This window comes from Neolamprologus brichardi, chromosome 19 (assembly GCF_056152115.1).
Source record: "Neolamprologus brichardi isolate AB-2024 chromosome 19, ASM5615211v1, whole genome shotgun sequence".
Taxonomy (NCBI): domain Eukaryota; kingdom Metazoa; phylum Chordata; class Actinopteri; order Cichliformes; family Cichlidae; genus Neolamprologus; species Neolamprologus brichardi.
In genome coordinates this window covers 12,280,435-12,301,039 of record NC_142122.1, presented here as the reverse complement: position 1 = coordinate 12,301,039, position 20,605 = coordinate 12,280,435, and the positions used below count along the sequence as shown (strand labels likewise).

Here is a 20,605-nt window from a genome sequence, read left to right as displayed (position 1 = left end):
TCCAGACTTGAGAGTCCAGGACTGAGACAGCAGTGTGGCACTATCACAGCTCACCTCAGCTCCATTGTGTCCTTCAGTTCCTTGTTGGGCTTAATTTCATTTTGACTAATATTTACAATGCAATGCAGATGCACTGTGAGCAGGTTGGACAGGGTAAGAAATGAAATAGCTGAGGTTGGGCCTCTGAAGCCAAGTCAGAGTGGTAAGGCTGAGATGGTTTGGACATGTGCAGAGGGGAGGGGACAGTGGATATATTGCAGAATGGATGTTGAATATGGAGCTGCCATGGAGCAGGTAAAGAGGAGGACCATTGGTGTGAGAGAAAGGGTCCTAGGGAGACAGTGAGATGGAGACAGACATTCAGCTGTGGTGAAATATGGTGCTTCCCAAGAATTTAAACCCAATTTGATTTGGTAAATGTTGCTTTCAAAGTGGAAAAAAAGCACCCAAACTATTTACTTAAATTAAAGTTGTAACACCACTGTAGTGCATCAGCTCATTATGTAGAATGACTGACAGAATCATATACACTGTGTTGTTAGACCATAATAATTGAATCAATGACAGGTGTTGCTTAGATATTGCTGATAGCTCATTTATAATATTCCAGTGAATCTGGAAAATGATAAGTAACTACAGCTTTAGCAAAGCAGACCTCAGGCCATCACACTACCAGTACCATGTCTGACTGTTGGTGTGATGTTTTTTTGGGGGTTTTTTTGTTTTGTTTTGTTTTGTTTTATTAAATGCTATGCTGTCCTATTTTTCACCAGATGTAACGGGACTCAAACCTTCCACAAAGTTCAACTTTGACCTCATCAGTCCACAGAATAATTTTCCAAAAGTATGGAGGATCATCAAGATGGGTCGTGTTGTAAATGTGAGACAAGTCTTTGTGTTCTTTTGGTCAGCAGTGCATTTTACCTTGAAACTCTCCCATACATGTCATGTTCCTCCCAGTCCCCTTCTTATTATTATATCATGAACTCTGACTTTAACTGAGGCAAATGAGGCCTGCCGTTCTTTAGATGTTGTCCTGGGTTCTTTTGTGACCTCCTGGATGAATCACGGATGCGTTCTTGGGGTTTCTTTGATAGGCTGGCCACTCCTGGGAAGATTTACCACTGTTCCAATTTGAGGATAACGGCTCTCATCATGGTTAGCTGGAGTACCAAGGCCTTAGAAATGGCTTTTAAACCATTTTCAGACATGTAAATGACTTTGTTTCTCAGCTGTTTCTTTAGATTGTGCTTTTGGCTAGTCAGCACTATTCTAAGACTAAGCTGGTGTTTCCATCGTTCGCTACTACCTCTCAGTTAACAATTTGTTTGTACACAGGAAACGAGTTTGTGTGACCTTTCGTCTCACTCTGCATGTACATAAACCTGCCAGGAGGGGGCCCCAGGAGATCTGTTTTTATGATTATTATATTTTTATGATTAAGGGCTATGCAAATATTTCTATCAGGAGACAGGGTCACTTAAAGTTTACCTTCTTGTGCATTAAAGTCCAGACACTGTTTATTTACTCGGTGTGAATAAAGTGCCGATTATGTGGGCAGCTTTATTTTTCTTAACATTTAATAACTCTACCGTGTTCTCGCACACCATGGCTTTGCCCATTATTAGTCAAATAAAAAAACTAATAAGTAAAAAGACATAGATATTATAGATTATTTTAATGTAAATTGGCATATTGTGATTGTTCATGTGTATATTTACGTTTAGTTATCAGTGTTGGTTTTCCTCCCAGAGCTAGTGGCTGCTGTTGGCTTGTCATCCAAGGCTCTCCAGCAGTCAGCCAGCTGTTAGATGATTAGAGCTGCTCTCAGTCAATATACCAGTATTCTTCACTGGTCAGCTGCTGCTTTTGTGGACTGTGTGCTGCTACTCTAAGACGATCGCTTGAATTGTAAAGACACACACAGCTTACCAAAGTCTCTTAGGTCAGTTTGAATTGTACCTATTTTGACTGGATGTAATGAGCCCTATGTGTATTTGTGTGTTTATGTTCAATTTCTACTTGTAATTATTGCTCACTTCTTGCTAACGTTACTCTTGAAAAGGACATTCTCAATCTCAGTGACAGTTACAGCTGGATAAATTAAAGGTAATATTATAAAACAGTTACATTACCAACCTGTACATGTGTTGATTGAACAGTACTGAACTGGTTTTACTACAGAAATCATGCCATATATATATATATATATATATATATATATATATATATATATATATATATATATATATATATATATATTTCTTTTTTCTTTTCTTTTTTTTGTGGAACTGCCACAGAAGTGTAGCAAATGTTACATATAAAAAGCCAGCCAACTGGAAAGCTTGGTGAGCTGCAATTGGTGACCTGTTTGCATTTTCAATGCAATGGCTTTTCAGCCATTATACTCGCATGCTTACAGATTCATTTTACTAATCTGATTACACACACTTTCTGAATGTACATTCACTCAAGGTTAGTTTTGCGGAACCTTCAAGGGACCTCCAGAGAAAATTAAATAATGTTATTTCCCCAATCAGCATACAAATGCATACACATTTAGAACACTTGTAGTTAATCAGTACCGTAAAATAAAGCTTCAGTGCAAATCTAGCCTTATGGAAATCACTTATCATAATTGCTTTTTGGTGTAACACACAGACTCAGCTGAGGGCAGAAAAATGACATACTCTTATTAAAATTTTAAAATATAATTTATTAGAAAAAAATAGTCAACAGAAACAGTCCCAGCTATAATATAATATATAGCATCCCATTTACAGAAGGAACAAAACACACAGTCCAAGAACATCTGCTATAAACACATTGATGTTAATCTAAACCATCGTAAATCTGGGCTATGTAATATACCTGTACAGAGAAAAACAAAATGTGACAGCAGTGTTTGTAGTGTGTGGCATAAGTATATAAAAGTAGAAGTAGTTAACCCCGCCCAACCACAGCCATTGGCTCATTGCAAAAGTGGAACACATACACGCTCCAAAATCACTGCCAGTTTTAATGTACACACAATACCGGTTTACCCTGTTACACTGGTGCAGGCTACACTAAACATTTCCACCTGTTTACACAGCATGCCTTGCATTTTAAAAGTGATGTCAGGCATCCCTTTGGCTATGGTTTGTCCTGCGTCAGGCATAGTCTGCTGTGTACCTTCACAAAGACTTCTATTTTCCTCCTGTTATTGTGCAAATTTTTAGGCACTGATATCTTTATCTGCCATTTACCGAAACATTTATTATCATGTATGTTATCTGCAGAAAATAAAAATAAATATCAATAAGTATAAGGTTCTGAGAATAAATCTGAGTCTATTTTGGCCAGCAGCAGGAATTCTGTCCTTAATTACCTTTTTTTTTTAAAAAATAAAATAAAATAAATCTTACTGATTATTTATTTGACTAAAAATAATCTGATGATGCTTAGAACTTTAACTTCTATTTTATCTTGTAAATGTTTATTGATGTGGTCAGAAACATCTGGAGTTTGTTGGAAAAAAAAAAAGAAGAACACTGGCATCCTTCCAGCACCTCCCTGGCAACAAGACCAACCCCCAGCTTTACAAGCCAGTGACAAATCTTCCCCTGTTTCTATGTGGAAAGCAAGTACCAATCGATGTGGAGCTGAGCCAGACATTCAACCATAGTCCTATTCCCTCACTGCTCACCTCTCTGTGCCAGTGCTGGTTGGACAGTAAGCAGCAAACCTTTCAGGCCTTTAAAATCACCATGAGTTTAACTGTAGGCCGTATTTAAAGTGTTTTGGGGCTTTAAGCCAATGTCAGACAGCTCTGTGTGTCCAGAAGCCGGAACCGATGATGTTTGTTTCTAACAAAGCTTGATACATTTACACATTAATATTGTCTCATAACCTAATAAAAAAGATATGTGTAAATCAGTTTAGATAAAGTTTAAACTGACTTTATTGATTGAATAGTTCTTCTTGTTGTGCGTTCAACATTGTGCCAAGCATTCTCACATTCCAGTGACAACGCTTGGCACAGCCTCCACTGCTGTAACTTTACAACTTGGCCTCATTTGTGATGCTAGTAAGTTATGGATTAACAAGATGCTTAACTAAAAAAGTATTTGCCAAGCACAGAATCTAGACTGCACTTCAAACATGCCATAAAAAAGAACATTTGTGAAAATCTGGCACATTCAGCCGATATTAAGCCAAAATTCTGAACATAACCTCCTCCCAATCAGAGGCCTGTACTATGAAGCAGACGCTGATCTTCCACTCTTTCACCATTCCTGTGATCTTATTGGAATAGAAAAGCTATTTACAGAAAACCAATTAGTCAGTATAGGCTGTTTTAAAGTTGTTAGACCTGTAAAAGCCCTTCAGGCGCTCTCAACATTCGTAGGGTCTTCCAGGAATTATTCAGTTATTTTTCAGAGATCAGTATAAGTATAGGAGAGCTCCCTTAAATAGTTTTCTATTAAAGGTGTTGTATCAATATGTTAGTGCTTTGCATGCATGGTCAGTAAGACTGGACAACACCTATTCTTTTTGCTGCCTCCCAAGTGATGTCTATCAGTTTGAGAGCAAGTAAAGAATAAAAATAAAAACAGATTTGAAATGCAGGCTTAGTCTACATGTAAATCTATTTGTACTCAAAGAATCAATTGAGGAATAAAATTTCATCTAAGAAACTTTATATCAGGGAAGGAGAACTACTTGAAAGGCTATTAAAAACTTTAGCCCTGTCATACTCTCTGCACATAGAAGCCTGAGGTATCTTCCAGGAATTGTGAAGCTATTTTTTTTTGAGAACTGGATAGGCAAGATTTTGTACCTGTTAACCTCTAATCTAGAGATGAGAATAATAGGTGATATACGCAGTCAAATGAACTAGTTTCATAGTACAGAAAATCCAGGTTTAATTCTCAAGTTACCAAGATAAGATGAAATCCTGCTTCATAGTACAGGCCTCTCGATATGATGGAGATTAGAAATCAACACAACTGAAATCAACAGCTATACCAACTAATGAGTTGTTGGGAAAGTAACTGAACCATTCCTGGAAGAGCCCAGGAACGGTTAAAGTAGGAGGATCTCAAGATTTTAATAGCATCTTTGTCTTTGTCTTCACTAATTAGCGTCAGTACAGGCCATAACAACTCTATGAAAACCCCCGAGGAAGATTTGTTTTTTTCCTCAAGCCTTCACTGCCAAGTTACCACTCCTTTCTTTCTTTCTTTCTTTCTTTTTTTCTCACACTCATCATACGTGCAAAAAATTTGCATATAGCAACAATCAATGAAAATCAGTTAGAGACCAAGTGTCCGTCATGGTCTGTTGTGTGTCTTCACAAACACTTTTCAGTTTTCATCCTGTTAATTTGTAACTTCGTAGGAGCTAAATTCTTTAGCCGCTGTTTACAGAGAGCTAAATCACAATGACATTCACAGGTCACGAGAATGGACATATTTATCTAAACGTATGCTATAACAAACTCACACCATTTGCTTCACCTAAGCTGCCACAAGCTCAAAAACCTCAACCTCTGCTGAGGTTAATCTCAGGCTACTAGCTGAAGAGCAGTACAACTTGAAAAAGCTCAACTTAAACCAGAAATGGAAGAGGTTTGCCTTCAAACTAACAAGTGTGTTTTAGGGCAGAATTTTTACTTTGAAGGCAAACAGTCTCCATTGCTAGTTTTTAATCACACTTTTATGAGTTTCACCACAGCTCAGAGAATAGCTCGCCAGTGTTTGTAGACACGTCTGCCGCATCCATTCAAGTTACAACTGCAGTAATATGCTAACAACCAAACCAATGGCAAAGAGTTTGACTGTGGAATGCACCATTTTTTCCCTGTAGATAGGTGGTTCCCAGGGGGTAACTGAGTGGTCTGTAAATCTGTGTGAATGGCACTTTAGCAATCATTTTCCCAGCGATTGGAATCAACCTGCAACAACCAGTTGTTACTGGTCAGGGAATATGCATTTTTGCCCATTAGGCCAGAAGTTGCCAGATGGTCACTGACCATATTGTCATCATGATTGTCACAGATCTGCAAAAGCCCAACAGGAAATTAGGATTCAGACTTAAATAAGTACACATCATGCAGTTTGTCCCATTTCAGCCGCCGAACAGTAGCTGATAAACTCCACATCAGAGAATGCCTTGTTTCTGTGATTTTGTGGAAAATCACAATACAGGTCAGCTTCACTCTAAATGCACTGGAACGCACGTTTACGAGCATTTGCCAGACCTAAAAGCAGATCTGAATGCAGAGTATTTAACGAGACATGGACTTTTAAGTATTCATTTACTGAAGTCAAGAGGTACTTATTTTGTGGAAAACAAATTGCTTTGTTTAACGATTACAATTTGAATCGTCTTTAATGAGACTACACATGCAGAGAAATACAAGAACTTGACTGATGCAGAGTAGTAGCATCATTGGCTTTGCTTGCAAAACTGCAAAGACAACAAGGACTTTTTATCAAGTTTTATCAAGTACACATCCAGAAATGGAGCAGCCAAGACCCGCTTTGTGATTTCCACTAAAATCACAAAAAGAACAGTAAGCTATTCTCTGATGGGAAGTCTATCAAAGACTGTTTGATGGACTCAAAGAAGCATTTGACAATGTACTCCTCTCCAGGCAAACTTTAACAAGATGGATCAAACACTGCAGGAAATCTGGAGTTTTATCTGAAAAACAAAGCAGACAAATATAACTTTTTGTCCTTGAGAGCTGTGATATCCGCAACACTGCCCAGTTGCTCATCTGTTTACATGGTAGATTACAATGATGCTGGCAGCAATGCACTTAGTGAAAGGGACTGTGACATCGAGTGACTTGTTCACAAGGACAACTGCATGCTTGGATAGGTTTTCCAACTTTCTTTTGAAACGGATGCAAGTTAAAAAGACTGAAATGAACACAGAAGTGACATTGGTATTTTTCCATTGTATTACACACCAGGTGTTGTGTAAGTCAGTGCTAAAAATTAACTTTGTTGTTGATGATGTAACTAAAATGGTTAGCTTAATCAGGGCAAGAGCACTGAATCACAAACTGATTCACTACTGGTAGAGTTCTTCATTTCAGTATTACTGCTAGATTTTTAATTCTCTCTCAAAGAGGAGAATTTTCCACATGAGGACCTTTCTTTTCTTTTTATCTTCATATGTGAAACAGCATTCGCCTGGACAAAGTTTAAGAAATCCAGATCCTCTCTCAGTAAAGATTACCTGTCCTTTGTATTTCCACCACAGACATTAAACCTGACTTAAATACATGAAATATTAAATAGTGATTTAAAAAAAAGTTGGTGTTTTTACTATGCCCATGTAACTTTTAGATTGCCTAATTGTTTTTTTTCCCTTTTTTCCCCCCCTTTTAAACCTGTCTTGTCTTGCAGCTTTTGCAATCAGAATTATGATCTGAATGCAATGTTGTGCCAACACATTTTGCTTTTCCAAGATGAGCTCTATAAATTCTCTATAGCCTCCTCTTGCTTGTGTGTTTCTTTTACCTGTTTATTTATCAATTTCTATTGGTGTTATTTCAGGTAATAACATTATATGTTTAGTGTGACGACATCTAAGCTTACAGGCAGGGGAAAAAAGAAGATGGAGAGAATAGGAGAAAGCATAATAAAAGAATAGAGCACAAATAGAAAAGCACGATGTATCGTCAACTGGTGCACCTGTAAGAAAAAAACAAAGAACGGAGGAACATAGAAGACCTTCATTGGGTAGTTGTAACATCTGCTCCAGTACCATTAGCAGAACTGAGTTCAGCTTATTAGCACCTCTCTTTATAACAGTCCCAGTTTCCTGTGGCCCCGTGGGAAAACTGCACACCCCTGGTCTAGATAGAATCATACATATATAACAACATAAGTGCATATTTTCAACACGTAAGTGACAGTAACAATGTTTCTGTTCTTTACAACAACGCAAACTACTCATGAATCAGAACTTCATCTTTCAGGCCTTGCACTCTGCAAAGTCAACAGGCTTGCAGGCAGTTTCATCAAATAACGGGGAGCAAGGTCAGGAAGTACATCTACTAAATTTCCCAACAATATATTTGCCCCTCCACCATTAAAACCTCTCAGAAAAGGTGCCTGTTTTAAGTCAGTGGAATGTAAAATGACTGAGTAAATACACAAGACAGAACACGGTTCACGAGACAGAACCATGACTTAAACGTTACCGGCGCATTGTGGATATAAGCATCTAGCATAATGTAAAGGAGGGGCCCTAGAGACTAGTAGATTGGCCTTGCAGATGCTTTGACATACAGTCAATGGGCATTTTGCACTGAGAAGCAAACTTAATATACTGAAAGTGCTCAACACTGAGGAGATGTGTGTATAATAGGCAGACTGTACTGCACTGGAAAGACCGGGTCAGGCCGGAAATGTTTGCAATGAGAAAGGTGCTTCAGATTCTAACAAACATGTCAATACTTGGTTGCTGTTGTGCACCAATACTTTGGGGTTTTTTTTTTGCATTATGGACAAGAGTCAGTGGTTCTTTGCTCTATACAAGTAAGGGTCCGGGAGAGTCCAAGTTATCCAGTCTTTGCTGCTTTGCTGTTGCTTTTGTTCCTTAGTTTATTTGGCTCTGCACAATGTAAACTTAATTTTAAAGAACTCAGCTTTTCCCCAGTGGATCTTTTGTTTTGTTTTTTTTTAGTGTTTTTGCTTTTTAAAGTCTAAGAGGTTTATGATTTTGGCTTCAGATTTTTGACCTGAAACCCCTCCTCAAAGTCACCCAGATTATTAGATATACTCTTTATGGTAGGAATGATGCTGGTTATAAAGGCAGTATGTGCAGTTCGGTACCTCGGCAAGTTACCAAATGATAATTTTTAGCATTTATATTATTAATATCATTATTTTGTCTATTTGCCATTTTTAGAAAGGGAAGACTGGAATAATTTGGTTCACATTTGGATCATCATTTACATCAGTAACTCGATATACATAAATGAAATGATTATTTACATTTACAGTGCTGGAGTCGTTTTCATACACCTTCATTTTGAGTAGAATTCACTGAGGAACAATGTTTTAAAATCACCACATGTGATCTTACAGTATTAAAGCATCAAAGCACTAGTCTGTTTTCAACAAACGGTTATCAACAGTTTATTGTGGTGTGCAATAATGTTTATGTTAAGCAGTCTTATTATTTAAATGTGAATACATTTGCCTTTATCAGCATTTGAGGTTTGTTTTAAAAAATACATTTCGATAACAAGCAGCTTATGTAAGAATGAAAGCATTTCATTTCAGAGAGGAGCCCTGTCCTTCTTTGCAGAACACAATAGAGTGAACCAAACTGTGGCTCCTCCCCCTCCTATGTCTGCTCTAGGATGGGGATACACAAAGTCTGAAGGGGGTAACGACTTTGGCCCGACAATCCTGGTACGCCCCTGCTAAAAGTGCTAGAGGTACTAACATGTCACAGCAGCAGCAACAAAAGAAAAATCCAAACGAAAGAGAAGAAAGCAATGGTCTGTGCCCACCACCTGCAAATTCATTCTTTTTTTCTTTTTCTTTTTTTTTTTTGGGGGGGGGGGGGGGGGGTATTGTTGCCTCTGATATTATTACTTTGAGGTGTATCGAAGCAGGTGAAAAAGATTCACAGTGGATTATGCTTTCTAACACATTGTGTTATTCTATGATGATCCAGCGTCCCCGGTTTTGTTGCTGCTATTGTTATTTGTTTTTCTTTTTTGAGCACTGTATAAAAGTGTATAAAACAGTGTATAAAATAATATCATAATTTCCTACTGCTTTTGCTAAATGCGGAGTTTTTCTTTATCGTTGTTTTATTCTCAGTTAAACGTCCCAGCTCGGTGTTTCTGCGTTTTAAGATGTTTTGCATTTAAGAATGTAGGAAAATTCGCAGCAAAACCCTTTAGGAAGAAAAAAATAAAATAAAATAAACGCATAACATTGTGACCTATTGTAATTTATCATTTTCAAAAATATCAGATGTATTTTATGAACTACAATGAACAATTACAGCCGAAAAATGCTTGGTGTTCAATATCATTCTTTGTTTTATTCCACTACATGTTATGGAAAAATACTTCGACGCTGCAGGGGAAGTTGCAGGAAAATCGAGAAACATCTATAAGCCAGCAAATCCTCACCACCGGCCTTTGTGGTTTCACCAAGAACTCTTCAGAATGGAAATTTTTCACCTCATGTGAAGAAACGTGATTGGAAACAAGCCCGGCCATTTGCTGATGTCCTCAGACGTCTCCCTCAGCATCAACTATAAAAAAGCGACCGAGCGCTCGGATTGGCTTGTGGCACTGAAGCCGTCCTAGGAGGGAACCTCTCGAGCTCGTGGCTGACACCAACTGGACGAAGACGATAGCCGACTCTTTCAAATTAAAGAGAGCGGAAATTTACAGTCGTTGAAGCGAAGAGCTGTCAGCGATACGCCGGGAAGCAGTCTCATTTTAGATACTTTTACACTTATTCCGTACAAAGGTGAGGGAGTTTACCGGTTTAGTTCACTTATTTTCCGCTTTCTCTTAATTTGACTGCTCCACCATCGAAGGACCAAACACAAATACCGGTTTGTTAGGATTTTCGTAGAAAATTTACCAGCTGTTTATCGGAGGGCAGAGGAAAAAAAACGACTTTTCTTAGAAAGCGTTAGAGCTCTCAGGCTTATAATAATAACACCCAATTGTTGTTTTCCGCACGTGTGCCAGTATCGTCGATTAAATGTGATGTGTTAGTGAAAGGCAGCTTTTTCCGCTAGGTTCATTTCCGTGTGGAGATGATGTAATTGTTCCTCCTCTTTCTTTCAGACTCTGCAGCCATGTCCGTGAACGTTCAGGTCAACAGCCCTAATGTGAAGTACACTGACTCTCACATTGAGGCTCAGTACTCTTACCAGACCTCGTCGGTGCACAGAGATGGGAACAAAGTCACGGTAAGTGATTTACATTTATAGTTATGTGTGTGCGTCTGTGCGCGTTTAGCCCCCAGCTAACCCGCGCTCTGTCCGTCACAGGTGACCCCCCGCACCACTGAGATGACGATCCGCACCGAGCGCCGTGTGCCTCGGCTGGGAGTGATGCTGGTGGGCTGGGGAGGCAATAACGGGACCACAGTCACAGCGGCCGTACTGGCCAACAAACTGGGTCTTACCTGGAAGACCAAAAACGGAGTAAAGGTGAGACGGGTGTCACAAATACTATTTTAAATGAAGAAGCCACACATTAGAAAAAACCTACCAAATAGAAAATGTAATATGATGTTCCTGCTGCACAATTATTTTTATTTTATTATTGCATTGAAATAGATCGCATGCTGCACAAATAATTGATTTCATTGAATCAATTATGACATATGCTAAGTATGTTCAATTTAAGTATGTTCAATTTAATAACATAAAAGAAATACAAATACTTAAGAGAGTGAGTGGAAAAAGAGAGTACTTTATGGATCCCCGTGGGGAAATTCCTCTCTGCATTTAACCCATTCACTCATTGAAGCAGTGGGCAGCCATTGGGCGCCCGGGGAGCAGTGTGTAGGAACGGTACCTTGCTCAGGGGTACCTCAGGGTAGCTGTTCAGGGGAATCGAGCCTTCCGATCATGGGGCCACCACTCTACCTACTGAGCTATCCCTGCCCTATTTCCTGGTGGAATGAACTCCACCAGCACGCTATAATGAGATGTGAAAATTACCACTGCAAAATGAATAGCAAATCTTCTTGTCCTGTTGTATAAACACAGTGTGCTGTATGTCCCCTGCTGCAGAAGTACAGCCTCATTATAAGCTGATTATACTGACATGTTCAATGGAGGGTTAAAGGCTTAACTAACTTAGGGATTTTCCCTTATAAGGACATCTGTAGTAATATTTATGAGCTGGTTCCTTCTATTTTTGGTTATTACTAATTAATATATTTATAATTACCATCAAAAATGGGGAATTACATTTGATACAGAGATTAAAATCACATTCTTTTTGCTTTCTCTGCCCTCAGAAAGCGAACTATTTCGGCTCCCTCCTGCAGTCCTCTACTGTTTGTCTGGGATCAGGGCTTGAGGGTGAGGTTAACGTGCCCTTCCGGGACCTCCTGCCCATGGTGCACCCTAACGACATTGTGTTTGATGGTAAGAACAATTCCACACAGCCATCAAGACTGGGGTGTGTGGGTGTGAGAGAAAGTTCAGACAAGTACAGGAGTGTTGACAGCTGTGAAAACTGATCCCAGAACATATCAAAGGGATAGGGAGTCTCCATAAGGTGAAGGTTTTAACTAAAAGTTACTGCGCTGATCTTCTGTAAATTATTACAGTTATTTTGGTCAATATTTATTATGATTATTTAACAGGATTACTTACAGCCTTGTGCATATGATGTTATAGGAAGCACATGCACAGCCAGCACTTTCATAGAGATGCTAGAATCTAGTTTAGGATCAAATGAATTGCTGAAAGAGGTGAGCCTTCCTGTTTAGTTCTGAAAAATAATTTTTTTCTCCCCCTTTTTTTTTTTTTTTTTTTTTTTTTTTTTTTTGTTAGGTTGGGATATCTCTTCATTGGATCTGGGCAGTGCAATGGAGCGAGCTCAGGTGCTTGACTGGTCTTTACAAGAGCAGCTGCAACCACACATGAGCTGCCTGAAACCCAGACCATCAATCTACATTCCAGAGTTCATTGCTGCAAATCAGGAGAGTCGCGCAGACAATGTCCTCACTGGCACCATGGCGGAGCAGGTAATAAAAGCCTCTCACTCCCCCTTTTTATTCAGCTGTCTACTTTTTTTCCTCTTGCAATTTGTCTCAAAGAGTACATGATCTTCCAGATGGAGCGAATTACAGCAGACATAAGAGACTTCCGTCAGGCCAGTGGTGTGGACAAAGTCATTGTTTTGTGGACCGCCAACACCGAGCGCTTCTGTGATATCATCCCAGGGGTCAACGACTCTGCCAAGAACCTGCTGGCTGCAATCCAGGTGAGATCAATGGCCATAAGAATAAATACAGAATCAAGTTTGAGTGCAAATCACAATAATGAGCCAACTTAAACTGTGTTGGTGGTCATTGGTTATCATCAATCACCCACTCAACTTTAATTTCTTTCTAATGCTTAGGACCAAACAGTAATCCTTCATTACATTTACTGATTAATGAAGCTTAGAGGATGAAAAGATTAGCCCTTCTAACACACTTTGGATTTGTAAATGAAATGTCTTAATGAGTCTGAAAGAGACAGCAATTCCTTTTATATCAGATCAGGGGAAAGAAAATTATGATTCGCCCCTCTTGGCCAAGTTCTTATTTTATCTTCTTCCTTGAGCATGCTTGTACTGCTGTCAGCAATGATAAGAGTCTATTTCACAGACTTCTGATCCTCAGCAAATAGCTCAATTTAAGATAGTCATGAAGTCAACAAGAGAGATGTTTTACCGACGCGATGTAAAGAGTCTCGGGGGAACTGTAGTCAAGCTTTCCTACTAAGCGTAATATGATGACATGCTCAGTAACAGCTATCGTGTCTTTGTTTTCCCTTCATCCATCAGGCCGGAGCTGCAGAGATCTCCCCCTCCACTCTGTTTGCAGTGGCCAGTATACTGGAGGGCTGTGCCTACATCAATGGCTCCCCACAGAACACTTTTGTCCCAGGAGCAGTCGAGCTGGCCATGCAGAGAGGCGTGTTCATCGGCGGTGATGACTTCAAGTCTGGTCAGACTAAGATCAAGTCAGTGTTTGTGGACTTCCTGGTCAGTGCAGGGATCAAGGTGAGGATTAATGAGACTGAGCCACTTGTCTGAATTCTCCAAAGAGAATTAGCATCTGTTATATTATAGGTATATACAATTAAAGTGTAACTTTATCTTATAAACCACAACTTAATAAGTTTCTCTGCTTTTGACAGCCAACATCCATTGTCAGCTACAATCACCTTGGCAACAACGATGGGAAAAACCTGTCGGCTCCACAGCAGTTCCGCTCCAAAGAGATCTCTAAGAGCAATGTGGTGGACGACATGGTCCAGTCCAACCCCATACTGTACGAGCCAGGAGAGAAACCTGACCACTGTGTAAGTGAGAGCGACGCAAACACAGACAGATGACAAGCTCCGTGTCAGTATTTACAGGCATCAGCTGACAGACTGTCTCTATTTTCTTTCAGGTGGTTATCAAATATGTCCCATATGTGGGAGACAGCAAGCGTGCCATGGATGAATACACTTCTGAAATAATGATGGGAGGGATCAACACTATTGCGCTGCACAATACCTGTGAGGTCAGTCTGTTTCTGTTGACAGCATCGGAAACAAAGAGGTTCCACCAAATCTGAATTGTTCAACAGATGAAGCTCCTCACCCCCCCCCCTACACAAAAACATCACATCGATTTTGTTTATGTTTACGAGCATAATATTTCCCACTAATTCAGTCCATTTGGGTTCATTTTTACTTGTTATTAAGAATTTATAGCAACAAAATGTAATGGAGTATATTTTAATGCAGAACTTTGGCTCCCTCTACTGGTACAAAAAAAGCCACATTGACAGACAATTTTAGAAACTAATGGCACCAATTTTCTGTAGATGTATTACTATGACTAATTATTTATGATAAAAAATAATAATTTAAATTATTTTGGTTTTGTTTATGATTATTTAGCTTATTGTTCAAAGTTGTGCATATATTTTGGTCCAGTCATTAAAAATAATGGTGTTTGTCTTCTATACACATGTATACCTTCTAATTCTAGTACACAGTGCTCACTCACTACTTCTTGCTTCCTCTCTAACAGGACTCTCTACTTGCCAGCCCAATCATCCTGGACCTGGTGATGCTGACAGAGCTTTGCCAGCGTGTGACTGTAAAGCCCCAGGGTGAAGAGAACTTCCAGTCTTTCCACAGCGTCTTATCACTGCTCTCCTTCCTATGCAAGGCTCCTCTTGTCCCATCAGGAACTCCAGTTGTCAATGCCTTTTTCCGCCAGAGGGCCTCCATTGAGAACATCATGAGGCGAGTTGATCTGTTTGATTTCTGTGTCTAAAAGGCTGCATGTTGATTCAACAGAGGGATTTTCAGGAATGAGGCGATTGATATTCCTCAGTTTCATTTAGTTACAGTATCTATCTCCTTTCTTTTCAGGGCGTGCCTTGGTCTTCCTCCTCAGAACCACATGCTGCTGGAGCACAAGCTGCAGAGAAACTTCCTGCCCCCACATGAAACCTGTGTCAACAATGATGTGGCTTCTTTGAAGAAAGTTCCCGTAGTCAACGGAAATCACATTCCTCTAACAAATGGCGTATATACACACATGGACCACACAGCATGTGCATTATAACTGAGACACTGCAGAACCAAACTGAACTTTGAATCAAAAGAACAAGTTCCCTCATTGACTAAGCTGTTGTTGCGCCATCAATTTGGCCCAGTTAACTAGATTTACTGAGTTTCAGTATGCTTTATAAAGCCCACGTACAGCACTTATATGGGCCCTGAAAAGGCAAGTTTGTTTGTTAGTTTGTTTACATATTTTAAAGTATTAACTTTACAATTGTAAACTTGAGTAAATTTTCTAACTGCTTGTGTTTAAATCACAGTAGTTTTCAAAGTAATTTACATTTGCACATTGTACACTATCTTTTATCTGTGAAACAGCTGTTCCTGTGAAAACCAGATGTAGTACCTGCTGTATTTGTTATTTAAATTAACATTACACTGGACCATCTTTTTACCTTACTGTTTTTGTACAACAGTGCAGTCTATCACTACTTTTTTGTAGTGTCTTGAACTGTTTATATACAATAAACTCCTGAATGGTGTCATCTGAACCTATATTGTCTCGAGTCATTCATTTTTGGATTTTCAAATATACTTATATGTATAACTTATATAGATGAAAAAGAGAGAATGTCTATAGCTGAGAGATGTATAATCTCTCCAGTCCTGGGACAAACTGTTTTGCCTAAGTGTTCAAGAGGCATCCTAATCAGATACTTAAATCCCCTCAACTGGCTCCATTTGATGTGGAAGAGCAACGGCTCCCTCCCAAGTCCCTCTCAACCAAGCTCGTTACCTCTATCTCTAAGGTAGAGTCCAGCCACCATTTAAAGGAGACTCATTTCCTCTGCTTGTATCCACAACATCCTTGTTTCAGTCCCTACCACAGGTGAGAGTAGGAATGTAGATTTACCAGGAAATCCAGAGTTTCACTTCTACGCTCAGGTCTCTCTTCACAAACCAATTTAAATGAACTCTACCAATTCTGCTGAGAAGACTGGCCAAAGATCAAGTCTGAATAATGCCAAAGGCTTGTTGATGGCTACCAAAAGCGTTCAACTTGCTTGGAAACTTTATCGAAATATTAGCCTATTTTTGAGCAGGTATGTATACTCTCATCTCTGTGTGGATTAGCGTAAAGCCAAAGTAAAATCAAATCTGCTGCACATGCACTAAAATACAAAAGTACCATTAAATATATGAAGCAAAGCACAAAAAATGTAATCACAGATAAGTTGCTATTTTTTAACATGAAAAACTACATAAAACTACACTTTTTATGTAATGTTTTGTTATATTTGCTTTGCCCCACAGCCATATTTTCGACATTTAGTGTTGGAAAATTAAAAATTTATTGGTCAACTAATCTCATCTTTAAATAAAAAGAATACATGCACATCTATTTTAATAAACTGCATCACTTGTTCTAATATATATCAGCATTTTTTGTATTTTCATAAAACAAACATGTCCCTTTGGGTCACTGAGTACAGCAATGGTCATGTGACTTCTGTTCTTGTCACATCCATTGAAGGAACCAAAATATAAATATATAATAAATAATATAAATATACTATATATTTTCTTGAATATAAATAAATCAAGCCAAATTTTTCAGTTACATCAAGAATAATTTTATTGGCTGTCATTTCTAAACAGCTGATATCTCCTTTGAACCTACCAGTAGCAAAATGAACTCTAAAATAAACATTTAAAGCACTACTTACATAGCACTTTTTCCACTCTATATAAGCACTCAGAGGATTTTCTAACCACAGGTCTCATTCACACATGCAATCATATAAGTGCCTTTTTCCTATACATGATAACACTCACACGGATGCAGCGGGGGCAACTCAGGGTTCAGTATCTTGCCCAGTGATGATTTGTTCAAACTAGAGGAGCTGTGGGTTAAACCACTGAACTTCCAGTTAGTCAAATAGTAGACAACCTGCTCTGTAAGGGAATGTACTTCCCACCACACTCACCTCCATCACTTTTTTTTATAATAATGGTAAATACATAAAGTGATGGAAATCACAATTCCAGTGATGTAAGCCAACTGAAAATGTACCCTATTCTTGAGGATGGCACCTAAGACCATTAAATTGATAATCACGTTAAACTCTTAGAGTGCATTACTTTTTGTTTCTTTGACTGAAGTTTCGGAATTGATTGAAGTTTAACTTGCTAATTACAAACTCCATAAATGTTACTTTCAATAATTCAAAGGTTTTTGCATCTAATTTTGCACATCTGAATATGTGAATGTGGAATTTAATTAAATATTTTTTTTTGAATATGTTTATATTTTTGTTTTAAGAATGCCTTTTGATGCGATGAGAATGGTAGAATAAACAGTCGACTTGTATATTGTTTACAACGAGCCAGACAAAGAGGTGGTTTAATTTTGCGACGTTTTCTTGAACGCCAACCGGGTTTTCATCACTTCCGCTGCCGTTGCTGCGACACGGGACGTCAACAGTAATGGCGGACAAGGAGAAACGCCGGTCCGGGGTTAATCCTCCGGGGATGCCCGCGGGTAAAGCCACCAAATCGGACAGCGACAGGGAGTTTCTGTCACAGGCCGGCGTGGGAGACCTGCTCCGCGGGGCTATCCTCAAAATGGTCGAAGCCAGATCAGACGATCCCATCGGGTTCCTTGCAGACCACTTCTGCAACCTCGCATCCGTGACAGCCGCCGGCTCGAGTGGTTGCGGCGACGAGGAGCAGGTGAACACCGGCACTGTGAGCGCAGGAGCGCAGGAGCAGCAGCGTCTCAACCGGGCTCTGTGGCACCTGCGGCTGGCCCATCATTCCCAGAGGTCCGGACAAAATACAGAGGTTTATGGTCTTATATTCGACAGCAATGCGGATGAAAGCAGTGTGTATTGACGGAGAACTGTTGAATTTTCAAACATAGCATAACATATCAGCATTTATAAGAGCAGCTATTGTATTATATTATTTTTATGGGAAAAACCTCTCTCAGACTATCCGACTGACTAATGCTTAATAGTCTGAATTTCATTTTCTCTTTTATTCTCTTGATTTTGTTTTCATTTGGAATTTTAAAAATAAATGAATATAAGTAAAAATATGGTGATGGACAACGTGCTGTATGTTTTCAGCAACAGGGTGGAACATACATGTCAAAAGAATTTGTTCCTCACATTAACATTCTTCCCTATATAAGCTCTATTCAACAGCTTTAGAAGTAGTTAGATTTTAACTAATATTTTAAAAGTCATCTGTCTCCCGAAACAGGCCTTTTTTATGCTGTATATCCATTATTTGCATATTCATTAGTCCTTACAGCCCACCGTAGTGTTCTGGTTTAGAGACGTAAGAAACTGCTCTATCATCTCTCTCCTGATTATGATTTATTTCCTGTCAGTGAAAGGAAAACTAAACAAAATTGAAACAATTTTGCGGATTTGGAAAATTAATTAGAATAAAAGAAATATATAGAGAAAATATCATTAGTTTTCTTAGTCTGGTAAAATCTTATTACAACTTGCCTGACGAGGCACTGATAGGCATGTTTATTTAGAGTCTGGATGTCTATGAGACTGTGTGTCAACTGCTTTCAAAAATGTTTTTAATGTAATATTTGTACTGATTTTCCCCGAGTCTTTCCTGTGACATATGCCATCCACAAAATAATAATTAAAAAGACTAAAAATAAAGCTAAAGGTAATAGAAAACAAATTTAAAGTGAACATTTTAAAACAATAAAAACTAAACTGAGACAACAACTTCCACTCAGGAAACTAACTAAAACTAAACTGAATTAAAAACAAAGAATCCAAATGAAATAAAAATAAAAACTAATCAGAAAATATGAAACTGTAATAACTCTGCTACAGACTAAAGAATAATTTGATCTCTTTTATTCCACCTTTCTCCTCAGATCAGCATTCAGCAACAATGTCCGTGTGGCCTACGACCTCCTAAACCTCACTGGACCTCAAACATGTGCAGGAGAGTTTTCTGAAGGCCCCGATGGCCCCTGCACCGACAGCCCCGCTGGAGGAGGAGGAGTGAGAGGCGGCCTCTACACTCAGACCTTGCAATGCCTGTGCAGCGAGGGTGGAGTCCCTGCATCCACCTCTGCTCCCCTCCTGCGACGCCTCCATTGTCACGACCATGAAGCCGTCCCCTATGATGTCTTCCGTCACGGCGTGCTCACGTGTGCCGTTTTCTCAGACTACATCCGACAGGCTCAAAGGCTTTACGCCGAGGTGTGCTGCCCAGGTGAGGGCACTGCCTCTCGGGCGTTGTGCCTAGCCGTACTGGGGACCTTGAAAGAAGCGCTAGAGACTTCCCAGGGCTCTGACACAAACTACTGTGCCAACGCAAACACTAAAGTGAATTCCTGCCCTGAAGCTAATGTGAAGGCTATCCGCTACCTCGAGGCCAGTGCCAAAATCTCTCCCTGCAAGCTGGCTCAGGCCATGGCTGGTGCACAGACACGGGGGCCTGGCGGAAACATGGATGCAAAAGAGTTTGAAAACGCAGCTGCAGAGTTGTTCATCACTCGAGTGAAAGTTGTGTCCTAAGTCTTTGTATGACTGAAGAATGTACAAGAATCTAAAGCATATCCACATGTAAATGATTCGCTAATATTCACCTTCTGTAACCTCTAACCTTACTGTCATCCAGTAATAAACACCTGCACAGACATCATCTCCTCTTAAGGCTCACATTGCACTCAGCAAGTCCAGTCGAAAACATGTTGTTTGTTCACTATTCATAGCACTATAGAGGAACTGCACACTGGAGTTCTTTTTGCAAAACAGGAGTTCCTATTCCTCGAAATCAGTATTTCTTCTGACAGAGAGTCACTGTTTTTGAACCTATTTATTGAAATGCTTGGAGCAGAGAACATTACTAGTGAAATAAACACTGCTGTAATAAATGGTCCTCTTTTAAATGGCTCACTTTTTGTCATTCACTGAGGCTATACTGAACACAAAAGGCAGTGCAGGAAGAAGCATTTAGGGTAGTACTGAACTATTTTTGTTTAATGTGTACACAATATAACATCATTCATCATGTATGACTTACATAGAGAAAACATTGCCAGATGATAACAGTAAAGCATCAAATAAGCTGTCTACACATTGAAGAGGTTTGATGTTAAATGAACTTTTAAATTACAAAGTAAAAGATCACTGGGGAGTGTAGAGAGACAACACAGTGCATCAGAGTATAAGACCAAGTCAGTTAAACTTCTGTGATATTATTCTGTCCAGTTAGGAAGTATAAACAACTGTGAGTCCATTTCACCTGCTTTGATGCAAATGAAAGTCGCAACAGTTGC

At 39.3% G+C, this 20,605-nt stretch overlaps 2 protein-coding genes across 2 annotated transcripts; both read left to right on the top strand.

Annotated features, from left to right (window-relative positions):
- The first annotated feature begins 10,325 nt into the window (after nucleotides 1-10,325).
- On the top strand, nucleotides 10,326-15,830 carry LOC102798056 (inositol-3-phosphate synthase 1-A-like). The gene is made up of 11 exons (XM_006798370.3): nucleotides 10,326-10,502; nucleotides 10,829-10,953; nucleotides 11,035-11,196; nucleotides 12,015-12,144; nucleotides 12,556-12,749; nucleotides 12,839-12,988; nucleotides 13,556-13,774; nucleotides 13,912-14,076; nucleotides 14,169-14,282; nucleotides 14,798-15,015; nucleotides 15,145-15,830. The coding sequence occupies exons 2-11, from the start codon at nucleotides 10,840-10,842 to the stop codon at nucleotides 15,338-15,340; spliced, it is 1,662 nt and encodes a 553-aa protein (XP_006798433.1). The 5' UTR covers nucleotides 10,326-10,502; nucleotides 10,829-10,839; the 3' UTR covers nucleotides 15,341-15,830.
- Nucleotides 15,831-17,754: 1,924 nt separating this feature from the next.
- Nucleotides 17,755-20,200, top strand: tpgs1 (tubulin polyglutamylase complex subunit 1). Its single transcript, XM_006798369.3, has 2 exons — nucleotides 17,755-18,104; nucleotides 19,193-20,200. The coding sequence occupies exons 1-2, from the start codon at nucleotides 17,767-17,769 to the stop codon at nucleotides 19,839-19,841; spliced, it is 987 nt and encodes a 328-aa protein (XP_006798432.1). The 5' UTR covers nucleotides 17,755-17,766; the 3' UTR covers nucleotides 19,842-20,200.
- Nucleotides 20,201-20,605: the final 405 nt, after the last annotated feature.

Coding starts and splice junctions, on each gene's coding strand:
- LOC102798056 (XM_006798370.3), top strand. CDS start 10,840: ATGTCCGTGAACGTTCAGGTCAACAGCCCTAATGTGAAGTACACTGAC. Junction 10,954..11,034: donor GAGATGGGAACAAAGTCACG/GTAAGTGATTTA, acceptor TGTCCGTCACAG/GTGACCCCCCGCACCACTGA. Junction 13,775..13,911: donor TGGTCAGTGCAGGGATCAAG/GTGAGGATTAAT, acceptor TGCTTTTGACAG/CCAACATCCATTGTCAGCTA.
- tpgs1 (XM_006798369.3), top strand. CDS start 17,767: ATGGCGGACAAGGAGAAACGCCGGTCCGGGGTTAATCCTCCGGGGATG. Junction 18,105..19,192: donor CTGGCCCATCATTCCCAGAG/GTCCGGACAAAA, acceptor CTTTCTCCTCAG/ATCAGCATTCAGCAACAATG.